This window comes from Vombatus ursinus, unplaced genomic scaffold (assembly GCF_900497805.2).
Source record: "Vombatus ursinus unplaced genomic scaffold, bare-nosed wombat genome assembly UNPS02011767.1, whole genome shotgun sequence".
NCBI classification, from domain to species: Eukaryota; Metazoa; Chordata; class Mammalia; order Diprotodontia; family Vombatidae; genus Vombatus; species Vombatus ursinus.
The window spans coordinates 4,344,786-4,366,314 of record NW_020951545.1 but is presented as its reverse complement, the minus strand read 5'-3'; the positions used below and the strand labels follow the sequence as shown (position 1 = coordinate 4,366,314).

Below are 21,529 nucleotides of genomic sequence, written 5' to 3'. Positions count from 1 at the left end.
TACAAAGAGTCGGACACAATTGAATCTACTGAACAACAACAACAACAAATGTAACATTTATAAATCTCAGCAATACTTGATATGATGGACCTCCTCTTAACAATGATGATGAGGATGGCTAATATTTATATAGCACCTGTTTATATAGCATTTATATAGCACTGATTATATCACCTGTCATGAAATTCATTATGCACCTCCCTCCTTTTATGGCAGAAGTGGGGATTATGGTTGAGGTACATTACAAATGTTTTCTTACTCAGTTGATGTGTTGGTTAGTTTCTCTGAACTGCTTTTTTACGCTCTTTTTTTAAAAAAAATTCTGTTATAAATGATGTTTCACAAAGGAAAAGGAATATCTTTAGGAATGAAGGTATAAAATTGAAAGTTATTGATAAAATCAAGTTTTAATTATAAAAAATAAAAACAAGTTCATCATGTTTATTATTTTTATTCTCTCCACTGGTGCAGTTAGGCATAACCAGAAGCATCATTCCAGTTCTTTTCTCTTCCAACATCTTTCTCTTCTACTATTATGTTTTTCATGTCACATTTGTCGTCTTTTATGGTATCTGATTTTATATATTTATCTTGGCATTTTTCTCCTTGTTCTTCACCCTGCTAAGTGTTTTATAGTTATTATCTCATTCAATCCTCACAACAACCATGGGAGGCAGGGTATATTATTATTCCCATTTTACAAATGAGGAATCTGAGCCAGAGATTAAGTGACTTGTCCAGGGTCATGCAGTTAATATTTGAGGCCAGATTCAAACTTGGGTCTTTCCAACTCCAGGCCCAGGGATCTATCTAATGTGCTACCCGCCTGCCTATTGAATAGAATATGATAATGGTAAGGTATGGTATGCTTTAACAGGTGAAATGATGTCATGTATAGAATGTTCTCCTTGGAGTCAGTAAAGCCTAGGAGCAAATCTGCCTCTAGCACTTATTAGTTCTTTGAATCCAGCTACCCTCTTAAGGCCCTGTGCTTGAGGATAGGTATGTGAGGCAATGTACCTCAGCCTAATTTAATAAATCATAGATAAATTGCAATGTGTCTTGGTGCAGGAAGCTTCCAAACCAGCAGTTCACCATGCTGAAGAAATCATAGATTCTTTGCATAACCTAGGGTTGAAAAGAAACATAGGAGAGGCAATTGAGCAGCGTTGTATGTTTTGAAGGCAAGCACCTGTATATAAGACATTCAGATGAAGATAAAAAGGAATGAGAAACAGGAATGGCATTTTTCTGATATTGTATACAGATTGTCAATGCCTTTCTGATCCAGATTTAGATCCTAAAAATGCAAGTTTTAGTAATGATTGAGCCTTTCAACTCTTCAGACATATATTGTCATTCTGTTGAGGCACTGAGAGCTCAAGAAATTGAGTTGCTTTGCTATTAATTTTATTTCTCAAGAAGTTAAAGGAAGTTACAAATGGACTCAGTCACAATAAACCAAGAAGAGCTATTTGGTAAGGTGGAAGTGACAGGAACCTTAGAAGAAAGTGACCATTTTATCCCAGAGATTATGATGACCGAATAAGGAAACATAGCTAAATAGAAAGATATTCTAGATTTTGAAAATGGACATTTAAAGAAATGATGCTATGGTTATAGTCTCAAGAATTATGGAAAGATCTCAAAGATGATGTGATGAGAAAAGCTCAAATGATCCTAATGAAGATTTAAAAGATAAGTATTAAAAGAAACCATTGTGGCTGCATAGGAAACTCTCTAATGTGCTCAGATATAATCAACAAAATCAGTTAGTAAACATTTATTAAGCATTTATTATGGGCTAAGCATTGGGGATACTAATACAAACAGAAAGTAGGACATTTTTTGCCCTTAAGGGGCAGTCCTTCATTCTAATGGAGGAAGATAATATATAATAAGAAGATGAAAAGCAGGGAGGAAGTAAGGTACCCAGTGTGGAAGCATGGGAGAAAAATTCTGGGAGAAAGTCAGAAGTGCAGCCTGGAGAGGAATGAAGACAGGGCTGGTCTGGGTCTTCTTTAAACGGAAGCTCTGGGAAGAACAGTCAAACCAAAGCCACAGGACTAAAAGGTACTTCCAGTGTTTGAATGCAGTGGGGAGTGCTGGATTTGGAATTAAAGCACTTGAGTTTGAATCCTGCTTCTGCTCCTGTCAACCTTTGTGATATCAGCCAAGTGACTTTACCTCTACTGATCCCATTCCTCACTCTTGAAATGAAGGGCTTGGACAGATGGCCTCTATGGTCCCTTCCAGATCTAAATCTATCCTGTTATCCTCAATGATGAAAGTAGGGAAATATAAAGAATATAAGAACAAATATGTGATGTGATTTACAACATGTTATTAGGTATTATTGTATTATTAAAAAACATTATTAGATGTTATAACATATTAGGTATATTAGGGTGACAAAACTCTTGAATGAGCTTATGATAAGCACAATAAAAAGGAATTTGTTAGGTATGTTCAGGGCAGAAAAGAACAAGGGAAAGATACATTTATTGCTTCTTCTAACTGGTGTGATTTTAACAAATTAAAAAAAATTGAACCCTGATTTTGCTACTATATTCTGTGTCAAGGAAATTGATAATCAATGTAAATATATAACAAATATAGTGAAATGGGAACTGAAAGTCAAGATTAATAAATAGTAATGGAATAGTTGAAGTGAGTTCAAATCTGTTGGCTTAGATGCTGAATGACTTACTCCTCATCTCATTGTTTCTGGTCCCAATTTCAAATTACCCATTCATATAGAACACTAATAGAATAATGAAAGAAATGTAGTTGCTGAATTGCTTTCTACTGAATTAGATTGTAAGCTCCTTTAGGGCAAAGATTGCCTTTTGCCTTTTTTTGTGTCCCCAATGCTTAGCACAGTACCTGGCACATAGGTACTTAATAAGTGTTTATTGATTGATTGGTTGATCGATATAGCAGCCCATAAGAGGCACATAATCTCAGGGAGCTTTGGTTTGAGACTAGGGAGATGACAGTTCCAATGTAGCCTTCCCTGGTCAGACTACTTTTTGAGTGTTGTGTTTAGTGCTGGGTACCATATTTTAGGAAGAATGTTCACCAGCTGGAGACTTCCCAGAAGAGGATGATTGGAATGGGCAAGAGCCTCAAGATTATGCTATAGTAAGATTAATTGAGGGAACTGAGAATGTTTAGCCTGGAAAAAAATTTAGGGGTGGGGCATAATAGCTGTCTTCATATGTTTGAAGGGATGACACTTGGAAGAGGGATTAAACTTACTCTTTTTGGTTCCAGAAAACAGGAATGGAAGGAATCAGTAAAAATTTCAAAGAAGCAAGTAAGTTAAAGCTTGGTTTAGGAAAAGAGTTTTTCTAATAATTAGAGCTATTCAAAAATGAATTTAGGCTGCCTCCAAAGATAATGGGTTTCCTCCCAATGGCGGTTTTCAAACAAAGTCTGGCTGTGTGGTAGAGGGCATTTTTGTTGAGCTGTAAGTTTATTGGATAATCTTTGAGATTTCTTCCAACTTTGACGTTGTGCAATTCTACTTTCAATAATCTTTGAGGAAGCATGGCAAATAGAAGGTCTGGAAGATAGAACTGAGCAGTTATTATCCTGAGGGGAAAGGTAGATCCCAGAAAACTGTGGACTATCAGACTTAACATTGATTCCTGGTAAAACTGTAGAACAGATTATTTGGCATTTGGAGAATGCTAAAGAAACAGTTGTGCTAATTTAATCTCATTTCTTTTTTAAAAATTGTTTTTCTTTTTTTCATTGATAGAACAGAGCAATGCTGAAAGCAGTGCATCATAATTTTAGCAAGACATTTGATAAAGTTCCTAATATTATCTTTCCAAACAAAGTGAAAGACATGAGATCAGTGTTATTATGGTAACATGAATTCATAACTGCTTGTACAACCGTTACCAAATAGTATTAATTTATGGATTCATGTGAACGTAGAGAGTTGTCTTAAATGGCATATGGCAGGGCTGTTTCCTTGGTCTTATCCTTTTCTTTCTCGTCTTCCTGCTCTCTCTCCCTCTCTTCTCCCCCCCCCCTTTTCTCACATACACATCATTGACTTGGGAAAAGATTAATTATGTTCCTATCAAATTTACAGGTGATATAAATCTAGGAAGGGCTTTTAACCATTTATACAAGGAACAATAGAAGTGTCTGGAAATAAGTCTGGAAAAGAGAAGAAAGAACATATAATAGCTGCCTTCAAATATGTGAAAAGCTTTTATATGGAACAGGGATTAGCTTTATTCTATGTGACTCCAGAAAGCAAAGTCAGAGCCAACAAAGTTATTTTCTAATTTCTAATAATTAGATCTCTACAAAAATTAAGCAGACTGCTTTGTAAGGTAATAATTTTCAATACCTAGAAGTGTTCAGAGAATGCTTGCTTGTCAGGAGGTAGAGAGTGTTGATGCAGAACAGTATTTCTACCTCTGATCAGAGGTTAGAAAGATGACTCAAAATGTAGCCTCCAGTTCTAAGATTCTGGATTAGTTATCTGAATGGCTTACCTGTCTTCTCCTTGTGCTATGAAGTCAACACATAAGATAATTATTGGATGTGATATCAATCAGTAAATCAGTAAGTATTTATTTTCTGTTGTGGATCAGGCACTGTGCTAGGTGCTGGAAACGCAAATTTTAAAAAATGAAACAAATTCTTATTCACAAGTGTTTGGGGAAATATTCATACACTGTAATTCAAATGTATTGTAATCATATGCTGATGTTGACAAAATTCTTAGAAAATGGAATGTTCTATATGTGTTAAGATGGGGCAGTGGCACAGTGGATAAAGTATCCGGCCTGAAGTCAGGAAGACTCAGCTTCCTGAGTTCAAATCTGACCAGACATTTACTAGCTGTGTGACCCTGGGCAAGTCACTTAAGCTTGTTTGCCTCAGCTCATCTGTAAAATGAGCTGGAGAAGGAAATGGCAAACTACTCTAGTATCTTTGCCAAGAAAACCCCAAATGGGGTCACGAAGAGTCAGACACGACTTAAATGACAGAAAAACAAAAATATGTGTTAAGACACAGTGAGGCACACTCTTTTTCTGGCAGAGATAGGGCATCAGCCTGTGTTTTCCCACAGTGGATGAACTCTTCAAAGGAGGGAATAGAGATATAGGAGAAGAAGCTTTTTCAGGACTCTGTGCACTACTGCTTCACCCATATGTTAATATATTTGTGTGGATTTGACTGGGGAGTAATGCTGGGAGTGTTAAGGGAGGGACAGATTTGGAGAGCACTGTTTCTATAGTGATTCTTCCATAATCTTTGTCTTCTCTACCAAAGGCTCTTTCCCTCTCTCTTGCGCGTTTCTACTCAGAATATCAACTCCAAGAAGAAGTCTTCTTTCAGCTGCTGTCAGAGGGAACAGAGTCAAAACAGCTGGGACTTATGTCTCCAAATCTTAGAGGGTCTCAAAAGATCCCTTTCTTTCCTTCGTGCCTGGGAAGACTCAAGCCCACCAGATGTGAAGGAATGAATTAGGCTCATCATTACCAGTGGGTTGCTGGCAATTTCCTTATCTTTTGGTTTCCCAGAATAATATATAATTTTTATGTACTATTGCTATTGTTATGTATGTGGACGTGTCTTTAAAAAGTTTTTTTTAGGATTGGCTCTATTTCAAAATCAGGAAATTTGACAACTTTAACTGAACTTTCTTTTTGCACCTAATTTTGTTTAAAAGGCTTGGGAACTTTGTTTAGGAGCAAGCATAAAACAAATTGGTACAGTGTGTTTCATGTCACATCAGCACTGATGTGGGTTTCTGACAAAGGGAGCTTTCTGTTCGTGAATGGATCTTCCTATTCCTTGTGGATAGCCTGGTGCTTCCTAGTAACATGATCACTTTAGGAGCTCAGGAGCAATGCGTTTGAATGGACTTGCAGATGATGCCTGCCTGTGTTTGGTTCCCTAGGTCGCCATGTTTGTGCTTCACCTGGGCAGTGCCACTTTCTTGCTAACAGAGCCCGTGATCAGTGCAATGACAACTGGAGCTGCCACCCATGTTGTGACCTCACAAGTCAAGTATCTCCTTGGAATGAAAATGCCTTATATCTCAGGACCATTGGGATTCTTTTATGTGAGTTTGTCTTGTCCTTTTCCTTTCCTTTTTTTTTTTTTGGTTTGTTTTCTTTTCACCTTCAATTTAGCGAGAATAATATGGTTTATATTTATGTTAGAATCACAAATCTAGAGTTGGAAGGGACCCCAGAGGTCATCTAGTTCAACCCCCTCATTTTATTGATGAGGAAACTGAGGCCTACTGAAATTAAATGGCTTGTCTAAGGTCTCACAGGAAGTGACAGAACCAGAATTCAAACTCAGATCCCATGGCTTTAAGTTCAGTATTTTTTCCATTGTGAAACAATATTATTATTAATTAATAATTAATATATAAATAATAAATTATTAATTAATAATATTAACAATAATAATTAATACTGGTATTTCTATAGTATTTTAAGGTTTGCAAAGGGCTTTTGCATGCATCATCTCATTGGAGTTTTACAGAAACTCTTCAAAGTAGGTGTTATAATTATTATTTTTCTAATTTATAGTTGAGGAAACTGAGGTTCAAAGAGTTTAAGTGGCTTTGTCCAGAGTCACATAGTTCTTAAGTACTAGAGGCAGGATCAAGTTCAGGAATCCCAAACTACAAGTTCAGCACTATCTACTATGCTAAACTGTCTCTCTAGATACCTTTATTCAAATCAGGTATTCTATGGTTTTTGAAATACAATTTAGAATGAGAAATAGTTAATTTAAAATTAATCACTTACAAGACAAACTAAAACCATACCATAATTGGGCAAGGATAAGAGCAAATGACTCTTTTGTTTTTCTTTTGCTGAATCAAACATGCTATTAAATTCACTCTTTAACCATCTAACCCAAGACTGACCCAGTTTCCTAACAAAACCATATGCCATATAAAATCCTTCCCATGACTTTCGGCCAGAACCCTGGTAAAACATCGGCAGAAGGAACCCCATCTTCAGACAGCCAATTAAGCAACAAACCACCTGGCCCTGAGGGTCAGAAGGGTTGTTAGGTTTTTGTGCATTGATCTAATTTTCTCATGGAATTTGACTTAAAGAACCATGACTCGCCCGGAGTTCATAATTTTCCCTCACTGTGGCACCTGCTGAGTAAGTGAAAGTATAGTCAAGGAAACTTTTGGGGTCAGCCAAACTTGCCTGGTAACTGCCTAAGCCCAGGTCTGCTAGTGATGTTAAGGATTATTTCATGATGTCATTCTTGGGTTCAACAGTGGTTGTGCAATGAAACCTGACTCTGGAGCCTGAGAACTTGCAGTCAGATTCTGCCTTGGTTGTTATACTACATGTGTGACTTTGGGCAAATCGCTTAACCCCTTGGGCCTCAGTGTCCTCAGCTATAAAGTGGAAGGGGTTGGGCTACTCAGCCTTGGAGGAACCTTCTAGCTCTAGATTGATCTTATAAGCATTTAAAATGTATAAAGCAGGTTTGAGCAATAAACCTATCATTGGTCAGTCTGTTCTTTAAAGTCATTGTTACGGGTGGATGTCACATGGACTGTGGAAATTAATGCCAGCATATAATCTTAATCATCTGCAAGACTTTAATTCAACAGACTGGAGACTGTCTTCTGGGAGATGCCCTATATAGAGGATTATACTTTCAAAGTGCTGATGAGTCAAGTCAAAAAGCAGTCATGAAGTACCTATGATATACATAGTACTGTGCCACGAAGTAGGGATATGGAGAAAAGCAAAAATAGCCCCTGCTTTCAAAGAGCTTTCAGTTAAGTGGGAAAAGACTAGTGTCAGATCACATGACAATGACTTGACCTTGTATCACTTTGTGGGACTGGCAGTTTGCTTTGAATTGACTGATCAAAGCCTGAAGGAGGCAAAGGTTAGGCACCAGGCTCTATCAGAAAAACCTCGTAGCCCAGGAATTTATTTAGCAATGCACGGCTGATAACTGTGCTTGAAGTATATTCCATGGGCAACACCCTGGCCAGGAATGCTTCTGTTTGACGGGGAAACTGGAAAACCAATCAAGAGGGCCAACTTCTCCTCTAAGAAGTCAAAGACCAAGATTCATCATCAACTCAACTTCACACCCCAGATCAAACAAAAGCACTGTCTATATAGTTTATTCTATGCTGAAATGCATAGGTCAGATGTCACATATGGCTTCTTTAGTATTTTCGTCATAATCAAAAAATCTTAGAATTTTAGAGTTGGAATAGACTTCAGCAACCATCTCATCCTTTCCATACCCCAAAGAAACACAAATATAAAATATCCATTTAGTGATAAACTTAACCTTTGCTTGAAGACCTCCAATGATGAGAAACCCATTGCCTCCTAGAGAAGCCCATTGTACTTTTGGATAGGTCAAGTTAATCTATGGAAAATATTGAGTAGCAAATAGCTAATGGGATCACCAGTAATGAGGTTATGGAAATTTACTCATATTAGTGGGTTTATTTCTTTGTTTTTGTTCAGATTTGTAATTCCATTGGTATAGGGAATTTTCAGTGAAGTAATTTCTTCTACCAATGCAGATTTGTACCCCTTCTCTACAATTTATGGTCTTAGAGAGTCACATAGAGCAATGAAAGGTTGTTCCTGGCGTAGTCACGTTAGCCATTTGTGTCACAAGCAAGATTTCAACTCTGGTTGTCTTGATTCCAAGGCTAGTTCTCTGTATTCATTATGTCTGCTCCCTAGTCAACTTATCAAGTACTTAATCAGTAAGCAATTGGATTGGATTGTTTATATGTGGAGAATGGAAGATCATGTTCCCAAGAAACTCAAATAGAACTGAAACTGAATTGAGGATAAGCTATAGGCAGGAAAAATATCAAAAAAATTTTTTCTAAGAATTCACTAAACTATAGCATCAAAGAATATGACACTTTTGAGAAACTAGATCAAACTAGCAGGCAGCTATGATGAGTAGGATAAGGTTTCTGTTTGTTGGTTGGTTGGTTTATTGGTTTTTAGGCCAATTCTTCAGTTCCTAGGAAATGGACCCAGAATGATAATGGATTTTGCAATTAGTGCTTGTCATCATAAATCCAAAGATAGTTTGCCCATGTGCAGTAGGTTGAAATGTTTCAACCACATGCAGATAATAGTTACCCTTCAGGATTAGAACTCCTGTCACAGGGCTGAGCTGTTTTGATCAATGAATAAGTGGAAGCAGACTCACCTAATCCACAAATCTAGCTGGGCCCAGACCAAATCACACTTCACATTCCATCCAGCCTTCCACATGAGCCACCTTCCCACCTGTCCTGCCACCACCTCTTATTTCTCCACATAGAGCAGCACCTTTTGATCTGGAACTCCAGAAATCATGCCCCTAGTCCCTGAGGCATAATCCACTTAGATTTGGAATTCTCATCCTGGGACTAAGCTGATTGATGAGTGAGTACAAATTTATCTATTGCACTATATAGAGTTGGTCCTAGAACAGACCATGTTTCACACCTCATCTCACCATCTCCCTAGGGAATCAACTCACCATCCCTATGACTCCCTAGGTAAAGTCCTCCTTCCTAGCCATTACTTCTCTATCTATGGATATCTATGGATATATCTGTCTATGGATATAGATATAGATAGGTATTTCTCCCTTCTATTAGAATGTAAATGCTCTTCAAGTACAAAGACTATCTTACTTCTGTATTTGTATTCCCAATGCTTAGCACAATACTTGGCACCAAGGAAGTACTTAATGAATGTTTTTTCATTCATTTTTATTTATTCATTGGGTTGAAATTTGGGCAGAAGCAAAGCAGAGGTAGAACCTGCGACACTGTGATCAGTCTCACCAAGAGTTCCTATAATCTTCTAGGCATCTCATCTGAGATGGCTTATTATCTATAAGGACTTCTAGTAATTCTGGGTGATAGGTCATTTATCTGCCTCATCCTCTATGCTTCATCAGAAGTGACATCTATGCCATGCTGCTGGAACCCTGCTGAGTAGAACTGCCTTTTGTCTCCTGTGAAGTCCCATTGTTAAGTGCCATGTAATGATAAGTTAGTTCTGCCAGGCAGACACTTTAGAAAAGCACACTGGATCTGTTACAGCTTTGTCATGTCTCTGACATGCTTTGGCAGGCCAAAAAAATATTTAAACACTTTAGAAGTTCCTTTTCAAACATACATCCTAGTTAACAGGTACATGAACTTAACAGAATTTTCCAAAGACAACAAATTATATATTGTTTATTTATTTCATAGGTGGTATTTTTTTTTTTACATTTCAGTTTATTATTTATTTTTACTGTTTTTTTTTCTTTTTAAATTTTGAGTTCCAAGTTCTCTCCCTCCCATGCCCTCCCATACCTACTGAGAAGGCAAGCAATATGATATCAATTATGCCAGTGAAATCGTGTAAAACATATTTCTATATTAGCCGTAGGGTGATATCTTTAGAAAGAAGGGCTTAGTGGATTGAATGTGAGAATCCAGGAAGATCAGGGTTCAAATCTTACTCCTGACACTTGCCAGCTGTGTGACTAAAGGAATCACTTAATATCTCTGAGCTTCAGTCAACTTTCTATTACTTAAGTTATAAGTTATAAGTGCTTGCTATTTTTGTGGATAGAGCTTCCATGGTGAGAGGACAGCACAAACAATTCTAGATCCTTGACATCTTGATATATCTTTAGAATCATTGAATCAAATATTTATTAAGTACCCACTAGTTCCAGGCACTATGCTAGGACTGGATATACAAAGGTTCAAGTGAGACAATTCTTGCCCTCAGCAAACTTCCATTCTAATAGGCAGACATAACATGCATAGAATTGAGTTGTCTTGATGGGTGAGGGAGTACAAATTCATCTAGCCTAATGCATCCCTTAACATATAAACTTGTCATTTTATAACCTTATTATGTAGGTGGCGAAGAAGATTGTATTTGATTCTCAGATGAACTCAGTGCCAGAGAAGTAAAAGTGATTTTTGACAGAACCACACAATCTCAGAGTTGTAGAGTCTCAAGAGTTGTTTTGTCCAACCCCTGGGTGAAGGGTAATTTTACCTGTAAACATCCAGAGATTGAGGACTCCATATTCTCCCCATCTGCTCACTAAGGTGGTCCATAATGATCAAGAGAGTTGTCCTTATCTTGAACTCAAATCTGCCCAGCTTCTAACTGTTGTTCCTGCCCAGGACCTCTGGGGCCAAATAGAACAACTGTAATCTTTCTTTCATATGAAAATCCTTTAAATACTTGAAGAGTGCTAGAAGCCTCTCCCCTCTCATCATGGTCTTCTTTTCTTTAGGCTAAATTTTCCCATTCCACCTACTTAGCATCATTTGACAAGTAAGGTCTTATAATAAAATGATAGTAGAATTAGAGATTTGAGGGCTTCCTGGTGACTGAATTCCAAGCTGAATTCATATTACTTTTAAATGAAGTGGTTTTCACTTTGCATTTTATAAGATATTGAGAAGGGAAGTTTGTTGTTTATGCGAGTATAGCACTTTGGCCCATTTATACATGTACCCAGCTCCTGTCTGTTTTGAGGTTAATACAGTAAAATGTTGTTTCCTGGCATGTTGGTGGATGAGGTCATTGCTTAGTCAAAAACGTGTGGTTCGGTAAGAGTTGTACTTAACTATGGAATATCATACTATAGATGGTTTACTGTGGGGCAATTGGAATGTACTCATTAGTATAATCAGTTTTAGAGTAATCAGTGCTAGAAATGAAAGCCTAAAGTTGCCTCTTGATCACTTACCTAGGGGAGGTGAGAATAGATCCCAGCCCAGTCAGAGGCATGGGATTAAGTTTTGCAAATAAACCCTTATTACCTTTCATTTGAACTATGGTAAAGATATCTCAAATGGTTTTCTACTACCATTGTCCCCCCTATCCAAAGCTACTGGAGCAATCTTCTTAATGCACAACTCAGATCACACCAACCCTTTTCTCAAAAACTTTCAATGTCTCCTGATTGTATATAGAATTAAATAAAAATATTATTCCTGGCATTCTACGCTCTCCACAATTCATCTCCAACCTGACTTGTCTAACTTACTTCACAGCATTCCAGAAAAAATGGACTATTTGCCCAACTTTAAATTTATTCCACCCTTACTATTTTCCATCTCTAAGATTCCTTTTCTCTCATCTTTACCTTTTTAAAATCATCAATCAATACATATTTATTAAGTATTATTAAGGAAATAGTCAATCAATAAATGTTTATTAAGCACCTACTATGTCCCAGGATACAAAAAGAGGAAAAAGACAATCCCTGCCCTCAGGGAGCTTACAATCAAACAGGGGAGACTTAAGCACATATATACAAATCAAGCCATATATGTAGGATAAATAGGAAATAATTAACAGAGGGAAGGGACAAGGGATTAAGAGGGTTTAAGGGATTAAGACTTCTAGTAAAAGATGAGATTTTAGTTAGGCTGTAAAGGAAGCCAGAGAAGTCAGCAGGTGGAGCAAAGAAAAGAAAAGTGTTTAAGGCATAGATAGCCAAAGAAAATACCTAGAGCCGAGAAATAGAGTGATTTGTTTGTGGAACAGCCAGGAGACCAGTGTCATGGGATCAAAGAGTACATGCTGGGCAATAAGCTGGATTGATTTTGTATGATTTGCCCCTACTGAAGCCATGATGGCTCTTTGTGGTTACTGCATTTTAAAAAATCTATCTAGTAGGGGAGATAAACTGTGTGCACAATTAACTATTAAAAATTAGAATGTGTGTTTAGGAAAAAGGTAAAAAGCTATGAAGTCCAAAGAGAAACAACTGCTTTCAACTAGGGGATAATGGGAGACCTTATATTCCTGAATTAGATCTTACAGGATAAATAGTGTTTCCTTTTTTTTTTTTTTTTTTTTTTTTTTGGTCAGGGCTACTAAACTGGTAGATTAGAGAAACCGTATAGATAAAATTTACCTACCTTCTTCAGCTTTACAAGTTCAAGATGGGTCAGTTATGGTTAGAGAGCATTTTGCTTGAAAAAGCTTTGGGGTTTTTAGTGGATTACAAGCTCGATATGAATCAATAGTATGATTTGGCATCCAAAAACACCAATACTATCTTAGTTTGCATTTTCCATGGTAGTCATAGTTTACAGGAGGAAGCAGATATAGTTTTGCTCTAGTCAAATTACCTTTGGTGTATTGTATTCAGTGTTAGGAATCATAGTTTAGGAAAGACTGGAAAACATCCAAAGAAAGGCAGCCAGAATGGGAAAGATATTGAGTCTATGCCATTTCAAGATCAGCTGAAGGAACTGAAGATGTTTATCCAGAAGAGACATGGTTGTCATTAAGTTTCTGAACAAGTGTTATGTGGAAGAGGGATAGACTTATTTCATTTGATGCCAAAGGACAAAATGAAGAACAAAAGTTGAGAAGATGTAAATTAAGGCTTAATATCAGGAAAAACAAACAACTAGAACTATTCAGGATAGAAATGAAAAACCTCAAGAGGCAATGAATGAATAAGGTCCCCTTCACTGGAAAATTCTGAGCAAAAGTCTACATGGATGGCTGCTTCTTAGCTGTCTGGTAGTGAGGATTCCTGTTGTGGTATGTATGGGGATGGGAAATTAGTTGGCTTCTGAGATCCGTTCTCATACTGGAATTCATTGATGTTGTGATTTCTTGAAGTCAAGGGTTAGGTTTTATTAATCTTCATAAGGCATGGGGAGAGGAGAGGAGAGAGAGAGAGGGGGAGAGAGAGAGAGAGAGAGAGAGAGAGAGAGAGAGAGAGAGGGAGGGAGAGAGATGATATTGGAGAGTTAACTTGTGTAATCTTGACCTCTAGGTTGCACTGAAAAATCCTAGATAATTTTTTTTGTATAGGTTTTCAGTTTAAAGGAATATTGCCATCTGTTGAGCATAAGAGAAACCTCAGTACGGACCAGTCTCATAAACTGTATACTGTAATAAATAACAAAAAAAAAAAATGAGAGGCAGTATTAGAGGCACAAAGAAAATACTTTTGTCTTAAGGATTCTACTTTTATGTTAAATTCACATGTTCCTGATTTCCTTATAGAATAAAACATTTGTCTCATACTTTAGTACATCCCCCAAAATAGGGGAAATTTTCACCTTTTAGAATAATTTTTTAAAAAATATCATTGAGAAATGATGAAGTATCACTTTATTGGAAAGGATGTTTTCCCCGAAAGGCACTATAAAAATTTCAAAAATTGCTAGCGCATATTAGCACATGTGGAATTCTTTGAGGTGGCGCCAGTATCTCAGTCAGCAGCAGCATACAATGAATTTGGCAAAGCTGGTTGCCATGGCATCAGTTTTATATGCATACTGTAGTACATAATTGTGTACAGTTCTACATGTCAGACCATAGAGCCAAAGACAAGTTTGGCAATACATTTGAACTACCCTTCTTGGAAGTTTTATTTTTTTCCTTAAAAACATAGCATTTTATTACTGGAAAACAATTTCATTTCCTCCCTCTAACTTTCCCCTCCCCCAATCCGTTCCTCCACCCTTAATATACACACACTTGACTACAAGCACTTTTCTGGATTGGACACCCCTTAGGGCTGAAAAACAGGAACCAAGAATGTTAATAAAGTGGGATAAAAACGTCAAAAGAGAAGCTGAGCCAATGAAACATTTTCTTTTATGGAGAATGAGATCACAATTAAATATGTACAAATGAGATTTCTATGTGGAGAACAAATCTCCTTTGAAGACATAGGACCTTTGGGATTTTGGAATAAAGAACGTGCTTTAGTGATTTATTAAATCCCATATTTTCTGTGTAGATATTGTGACATTCCTCTTGTGCATCACAGTATACTCTGAAAAATGGCTGGAGTAAATGACGGGGGTGGGAAGGAGAAATTGCTGAGATCCAGCTTGATTCAATCAGTGATGTGGGGAGTAGACAATGTGGCAGGTCCAATTCGGACATGGAACAATTATATGGAATTTGTGACAAAGGTTACCCTAGTATTCTATATCAGAGAGCAAATGTTTTTGCAATTCAACCATCTTGGGCTATTCTCCTTCTAACCCCCACAAGTCACTGAAAAAATGCATCACCACAAAATTCAGTATTCAAGTAATTCAACTTAAACTCATTTTTCTAAACAAGGGATGGCTGGATGCCACCTGGGCCTTGGAATGCTGAGTTGCAAGTTTGCTCCAAAAAGGTTTCACATACCCATTCTGCCTCTGGCCTTTTAACTTATACCATGCTTCCCCCAGCTAAGATCTGGGTCTCAAGCTTAAATTGTCCCCTGCAGGGACAGTCAATGGATTTATTCCCAATGTGGGTTGCATTTGCTGATCAGAATGTTGGGATGGAAGTTTTCTTAATAAATGGAATGTTGTCTTTTTTCCCCTTTGGGTTTTGCTTGTGCTGGTGGAAGGAGAGACTCTGAGGATGAGACTTATTTGAATGTTTTCTTACATCTTATTTGTGTTAATTCTTTTGGGGAGGTAATCTTGATGGCTTTTGGTTCATATTTTTTCTTTTTAACTTGGGCAAATGTGATTTTAATCTTTGCTTTTTAAAATATTATTGATATTTCTTGCCTTTACATCTCCTTTATCCCCCCCAAATATCTCTCCCCCTCACCTGCTCAGAGAACCATTATTCCTTATAATAAATAAAAAGGCAAAAGTGGTTCAGCAAACCTAATCAGCATATCAGCTGAGTAAATTAGTATATTCAGGGTTCCCCAGTCTTAGTCTCGTACTTCTTCAAAGAATAGAAGGAAGTGCATTCTCATATCTCTTATTCAGGATCAGGTTTGATCTTTGCTTTAAAACAATGGAACATATAAAGGAAATAAACCCATGAGTAGCAAATAACATTTCATTCCAGGCAGAAAGGCACAGAACTTTAGAATTGGGAAAGATGTTATAGTCCACTTCCCTCATTGTCCAGATAAGGAAACTGATACTCATAAGTTAAAACAACAACGACAACAACAAAAATCTGATTCATTTCTTAAGGAAATATTCTTTCAGCTAGTAAAGTTCTGATTGTGCTTCAACATTAGATCCCAATAACTATAAATTAGACATAATGAGAAATATAGCAAGTCAAATGTAGCACAACCAAAATGGTATCAATGTCAGATACAATTATTTATCTCATGAAGAACTTTATTAGCCTCAATGGGAGGAGAGATGCTTAATCTCAGAGTTGGAAGGGACTTCATTGGCCAGATATCTAGTCCAGTTTCTACCTGAACAAGAATTCCCTTTAAAACATACTTAATAAGCAATCATCAACATTTTCCCTGGAGACATAGCTCAGTGTTGAGATTCTGGAGGGCAGAGACATCTCATTCCAAGTTGACATGGAATTATTAATGAATATGTTTTGAGTTCTACCATTCAGCCAGTCCCAATTCACTTAACTGTACTACTTAACTGTTTCTCCCATATTTTCCAGAAGAATTGCACAGGAGACTTATGAGTTCCAAATTCTGTCCCTCCTCACCCCCTCTCCTACTCACTGAGAAGGCAAGCAATATATTAATTATACATGTGAAATCATGCAAAATGTATATCCATATTAGTAATATTTTTTTTTAAAAAGCAAGAAAAATAAAGTGGGAAAATTTTACTTCAGCTTACACTCAGAGTTCAGTTCTCTTTCTGGAAGTAGACAGCATTTTTTCCAGTATGAATCCCTTGGAATTGTCTCGGATCATTGTATCGATCAGAGTATTCAAGTCTTTCACAGTTGATCATCAATACAACACTGCTATTACTGTGAGTGATGGTCACCCAGTTCTTCTTGCTTCACTTTGCATCACTTCATATAGATCTTGACATGTTTTTCTGAAGTCACTCTCCTCGTCATTTCCTATAGCATATTCACATTCATTCGTATGCCACAACTTGTTCAACCACCCCCCAATTGATAAATATATCCTTAATTTCCAATTCTTTGCCAGCACAAAAAGAACTCCTATAAGTATTTTGGACATATAAGTCCTTTTCCTTTAATTTCTTTGGAATACAGATCTCATCATAGTATTACTTCGCAGAGTTTTATAGCTCTTTGGGCTGGCTCCAAGTTGTTCTCCAGAATAATTGGACGAGTTCACTAGTCCACCAATAGTTCGTTAGTGTTCATATTTTTTCCTCATCCCCTCCAGCATTTGTCATTTCTGGTAGGTGTGAGATGGTACCTCAGCATTATTTTAATTTGCCTTTCTCTAATCAATAGTGATTTAGAGCATTTTTTCATATGACTATAGATAGCTTTGATTTCTTCTTTTGAAAACTTTCTGCTTGACCATTTATCAATTGGAGAATGGCTCTTATTTTTATAAATTTGACTCAGTTCTATGCTTAGTATATATTTGAGAAATGAGGTCTTTATCAGAAAAACTTGCTGTAATTTATTTTATATTACTTCATTGTTTATGGTATGTTTTAGCAAAATGTAGTTTCCCTGTGGCACCAAGAAGCTGTAGCATGTCCAGTGGCTATACCCCCAGTAAACCATTGTGGTAGACAGGCTAAACCAGGTTGAGTCTCCCATTAGTTATTAGATGTCTGCTCCAAGCATGTGAAGACTTCCCCTGGTGGAATGGGCAGATGAGAACAATTTGTTCCAATGTCCATGAAGGCAATGGAAACAAGCATTGTGGAGTGGTTAGAGCTTGGTTAGACATCAAAGACTCCAAGGTCATCCACTGCATTTCAGGCCTTTGCTAGTCATTTTGCCATTGTGTTGCCACCGGACTTTGATGACTCTGGAAAAGAGAGTGAGGCCGATGACTTTGTACAACTCTGCCTCGCTTAAATCCAATTCACACACAAGTCAAGACATCGCCCTTGATGTCATTGGTGCTCTTTGAAAATGAATGACAAACAACAATCCATTCATCCATCCATCCATCCACCTATCCATCTATTTATTTATCTATCTGTCTGTCTGTCTGTCTGTCATCTGTTATAGAAATTCCCTGATTATACCTTTTAATTAGGTCTATTTTTGATTCTTCTTTGTCTGAGATCCTGATTGCTACCCCTGCCTTTTTTACTTAAGCAGAAGCATATTAGATTTTGCTCCAGCCCTTTATTTTAACTCTGTGTGTGTCTTTCTGTTTTAAGTGTGTCTCTTGTAAACAACACGTTGTTGGATTCTGGTTTCTAATCCATTTTACTGTCTGCTTCTGTTTTATGGATGAGTTTATCCCATTTGTATTCACAGTTATGATCACTATCAGTGTGTTTCCTTCCATCCCATTTTCTTCTGTTTCTTCTTCTTTCTCACTTTTTATCCTGTCCTTCATCAGAAGTCTATTTTGGTTCTAACAACCATCTTCCTTAATATGTCCTCCCTTTTATCCGCCCCGCCCCGTCCTTATCTGCTTCTCCTTCTATTTCCCTATTGGGTAAGTTACTGAGAGTGTGTGTGTGTGTGTGTGTGTGTGTGTGTGTGTGTGTGTGTGTGTATGTATGTGTGTATATCTATTCTTCCCTCTTTGAACCAGTTCTTATGAGAATGAGGTTTAAGCATTGCTCCCCCCCATTTACTCCTTGACTGTAAAAGCTCTTCCTTGCATACCTCTTTTGTGTGAGAAAAAATTTCCCATTCTACCTTTCCCTTCATTCTTCTCCCTGTGCATCCCTTTTTCTTACTCCTTCATTTTTTGGAGATCATTCCAACATAATTGACTCACATCCATGCCATCTGTCTATGTAAACTCCTTTTAACTGCCCTAGCAATTATAAAGTTCTTATGAGTTACAAGTATCATATTTCCATATAGGAATGTAAACAGTTTAACTTTATTGAGACCATTATGGTTTCTCTTTTATGTTTACCTTTTTATGCTTCTCTTGAGTCATGTGTTTGAATGTCAAAATTTCTTTTCATCTCTGCTCTTTTCATTAGGAATGCTTGCAAGTCCTATATTTCATTAAATATACATTTTTACCCTGAAGGATTATGTTCAGTTTTTCTGGGTAGGTTATTTTTGATTGTAATCCCAGCTCTTTTGCTTCTGGATTATCATATTCCAAACCCTCTATTTCTCTAATGTGAAAGTTTCTAAATATTGTGTGATCCTGCCTATGGCTCCACAGTATTTGAATTTCTGGTTGCTTGAAGTATTTTTTCTTTGATCTGGCAGCTCTGGAATTTGGCTTATAATATGCTTGGGAATTTTAATTTTGGGATCTCTTTTAGGAAGTGATTGGTAGATTCTTTCAGTTTCTATCTTACCCTTTGAATCTAAGATATCAAGGCAGTTTTCCATGATAATTTCTTGAAATATGATGTCTAGGCTCTGTCTTTGATAATGGTTTTCAGGTAGTCCAGTAAGTCTTGGATTATTGCTCCTTGATCTGTTTTCCAAGTAAGTTGTTTTTCCACTGAAATATTTCACATTTTCTTCTATTTTTTCATTTTTTGATTTTGTTTTATTGTTTCTTGATGTCTCATGGAGTCATTAGCTTCCACTTGCCCAATTCTCATTTTTATAGAATCATATTTTTTCAGTGAAATTTTGTACTTCTTTTTCCATTTGGGCAATTCTGGTTTTTAAGGAATTATTTTCTTTAGTGGATTTTTGTGCCTCTTTTACCATTAAGCCAATTTTGTTTTTTAAGATGTTATTCTCTTTTATCAAACTGTTAATTCTCTCAAATAATTTTCTTGCATCACTCACTCTTTTCCCATTTTTTCCTCTACCACTCATCTCTTTCTTTAACTCGTCAATTCTTCTAGGAATTCTTGCTGGTCTTGGGTCCAGTTAGCATTCTTATTTGAGGCTTTGTTTGTAGCTCTCACATTATCTCCTTTGGAGTTTATGTCTTGGCCTTCCCAGACACTGTAGTAGCTTTTAATGGTCATTTTGTTGTTGTCGTTTGCTCATTTTTCCAGCCTATTTCTTGACTTTATGTTAAAGTTGAGATCTGCTCACCTGGGAATGGGAAAATATTATCCCAAGCTTCAGGCCTTTCTATGCCTCTGTTTTTAGAGCTAGCTCTGAGGGTTTGCAAGTTTTTGGTGTTTCCATATGTGTCTGGAGAGAGGTATGGTCACTGCTCTCCTGATCCGTGCTCTGGTCTTTACCCATGAAGGGCCCCTGCTTTCCTATAGCCACAAATTCTAGTATTCCTCTTGGACCTGGGACTATAACCAAGTCCCCTGGTCTCTTGCAGCCATAAGCACTAGTGTTCTCTTTGCCTTGGGACTATCACCAAGGCCTGTGCTCCGTTGTGACATCAAAAACGCTCCTCTCCTCCCTGCAACTTTGTCCCAGAACTGTGTGTGGACAACAGAGTTGCCAATTAGTGCCAGCTCTACCCTGTGCCAGGCAGAGGGTCACCTGTAATCTCTTTCTGACCAATTGTTCAGCCTCCTTATTGTCTCTGGGCTGAGACTTTTCCTGTTGACCTTCTAAGTTTTCTTAGGCTGAAAAATGTCTCACCCTGACCTTTTGTTGACTCTGATGCTCCAAAATTTGATTTGAGGAGTTATTTTAAAGTTGTTTGGAGGGGAATGTTGAGAGAATTCAGCTGAGTTGCCTTTAATCCACCATCTTGGCTGCCCCCTTCTCACCCTACCCCCCCAATTTTTTCTAAAATGCAAAAAGATGACAATATGTAAACAAGATCCTCCGTTTGGTATTTGAAGCCCTGTTTGCTCTGACCTCAGCCTTCCTTTCTAGACCTATTGGACATGACTCCTGTTCATACTGTATTCCAACCTATTTGCTATTCCTTGTTCCTAGGATTCCTTCTCCCATCTCCGTGCCTTCTACCTCATCTTTACTTGGCTTCCTTGGCTTTCTTCAAGTCTCAGTTAAAGTCCCATCTTCTTCAAGAAGTCTTTTCCAGTGTCCTTTAATGCTAGTGTCTCCTCTCTGTTGATTATCTTCAGTTTATCCCATATCTGTCTTGTCTGTACATAGTTATTTGCATGTTGTCTCCTCCGTTTGACTGGGAGTTCCTTGAGAGAAGCGACTGTGTTCCTTTGTGTCTCCAGTGCTTAGCATAATGCCTGGTACATAGACACTGAATAAATGCTCGTGAACTGACTGACCTTGTACAGGCTTTTTCTTATGTGTGGAATGCACTCCTTCCTCATCTCTGCCTCAGAATTCTTATCTGCATTAAAATTCTACTCTGTGTCATCTCGTTCAAGAGGCTTTTCCCCATTTATCCATTCATCTATTTTCCCTTCCTTCCTTCTTCTCTTCTTTCCTTCCTTCCTTCCATCATCTCTCTCTCTCACTTTCTCTCTCTCACATTCTCACTCCTTCTCCCCACTTTGAAGGGCCTCAGCTTTGGGTAGCTACAGAACCTTTTAATATGCCCTCTCCTTAACTCCTTTCTTTGATCCTGGGAAACTCCTTCACAGAGCCTACAGGATCCTGATTGAATTTCTTTTCCTGGAACTGATTGTAATGAAAATGTACTTCTGTGTGTCTGCAGAACTGTTCCAGGACTACCCAAAAATTGGCTATGACTTTGGTTGAACCAATCAACTGTAGTCTGGCTATCACTGATTCAG

At 37.4% G+C, this 21,529-nt stretch overlaps 1 protein-coding gene across 2 annotated transcripts in view; it reads left to right on the top strand.

Annotated features, from left to right (window-relative positions):
* The window catches only part of SLC26A7 (solute carrier family 26 member 7), a 274,022-nt gene that overhangs the window by 151,878 nt on the left and 100,615 nt on the right, over window positions 1-21,529 (top strand). For both annotated transcript variants that reach the window (XM_027856958.1, XM_027856959.1), the window contains exon 5: window positions 5,936-6,100. In XM_027856958.1, coding sequence (XP_027712759.1) covers window positions 5,936-6,100 — 165 coding nt within the window. The remainder of the gene's footprint in view (window positions 1-5,935; window positions 6,101-21,529) is intronic.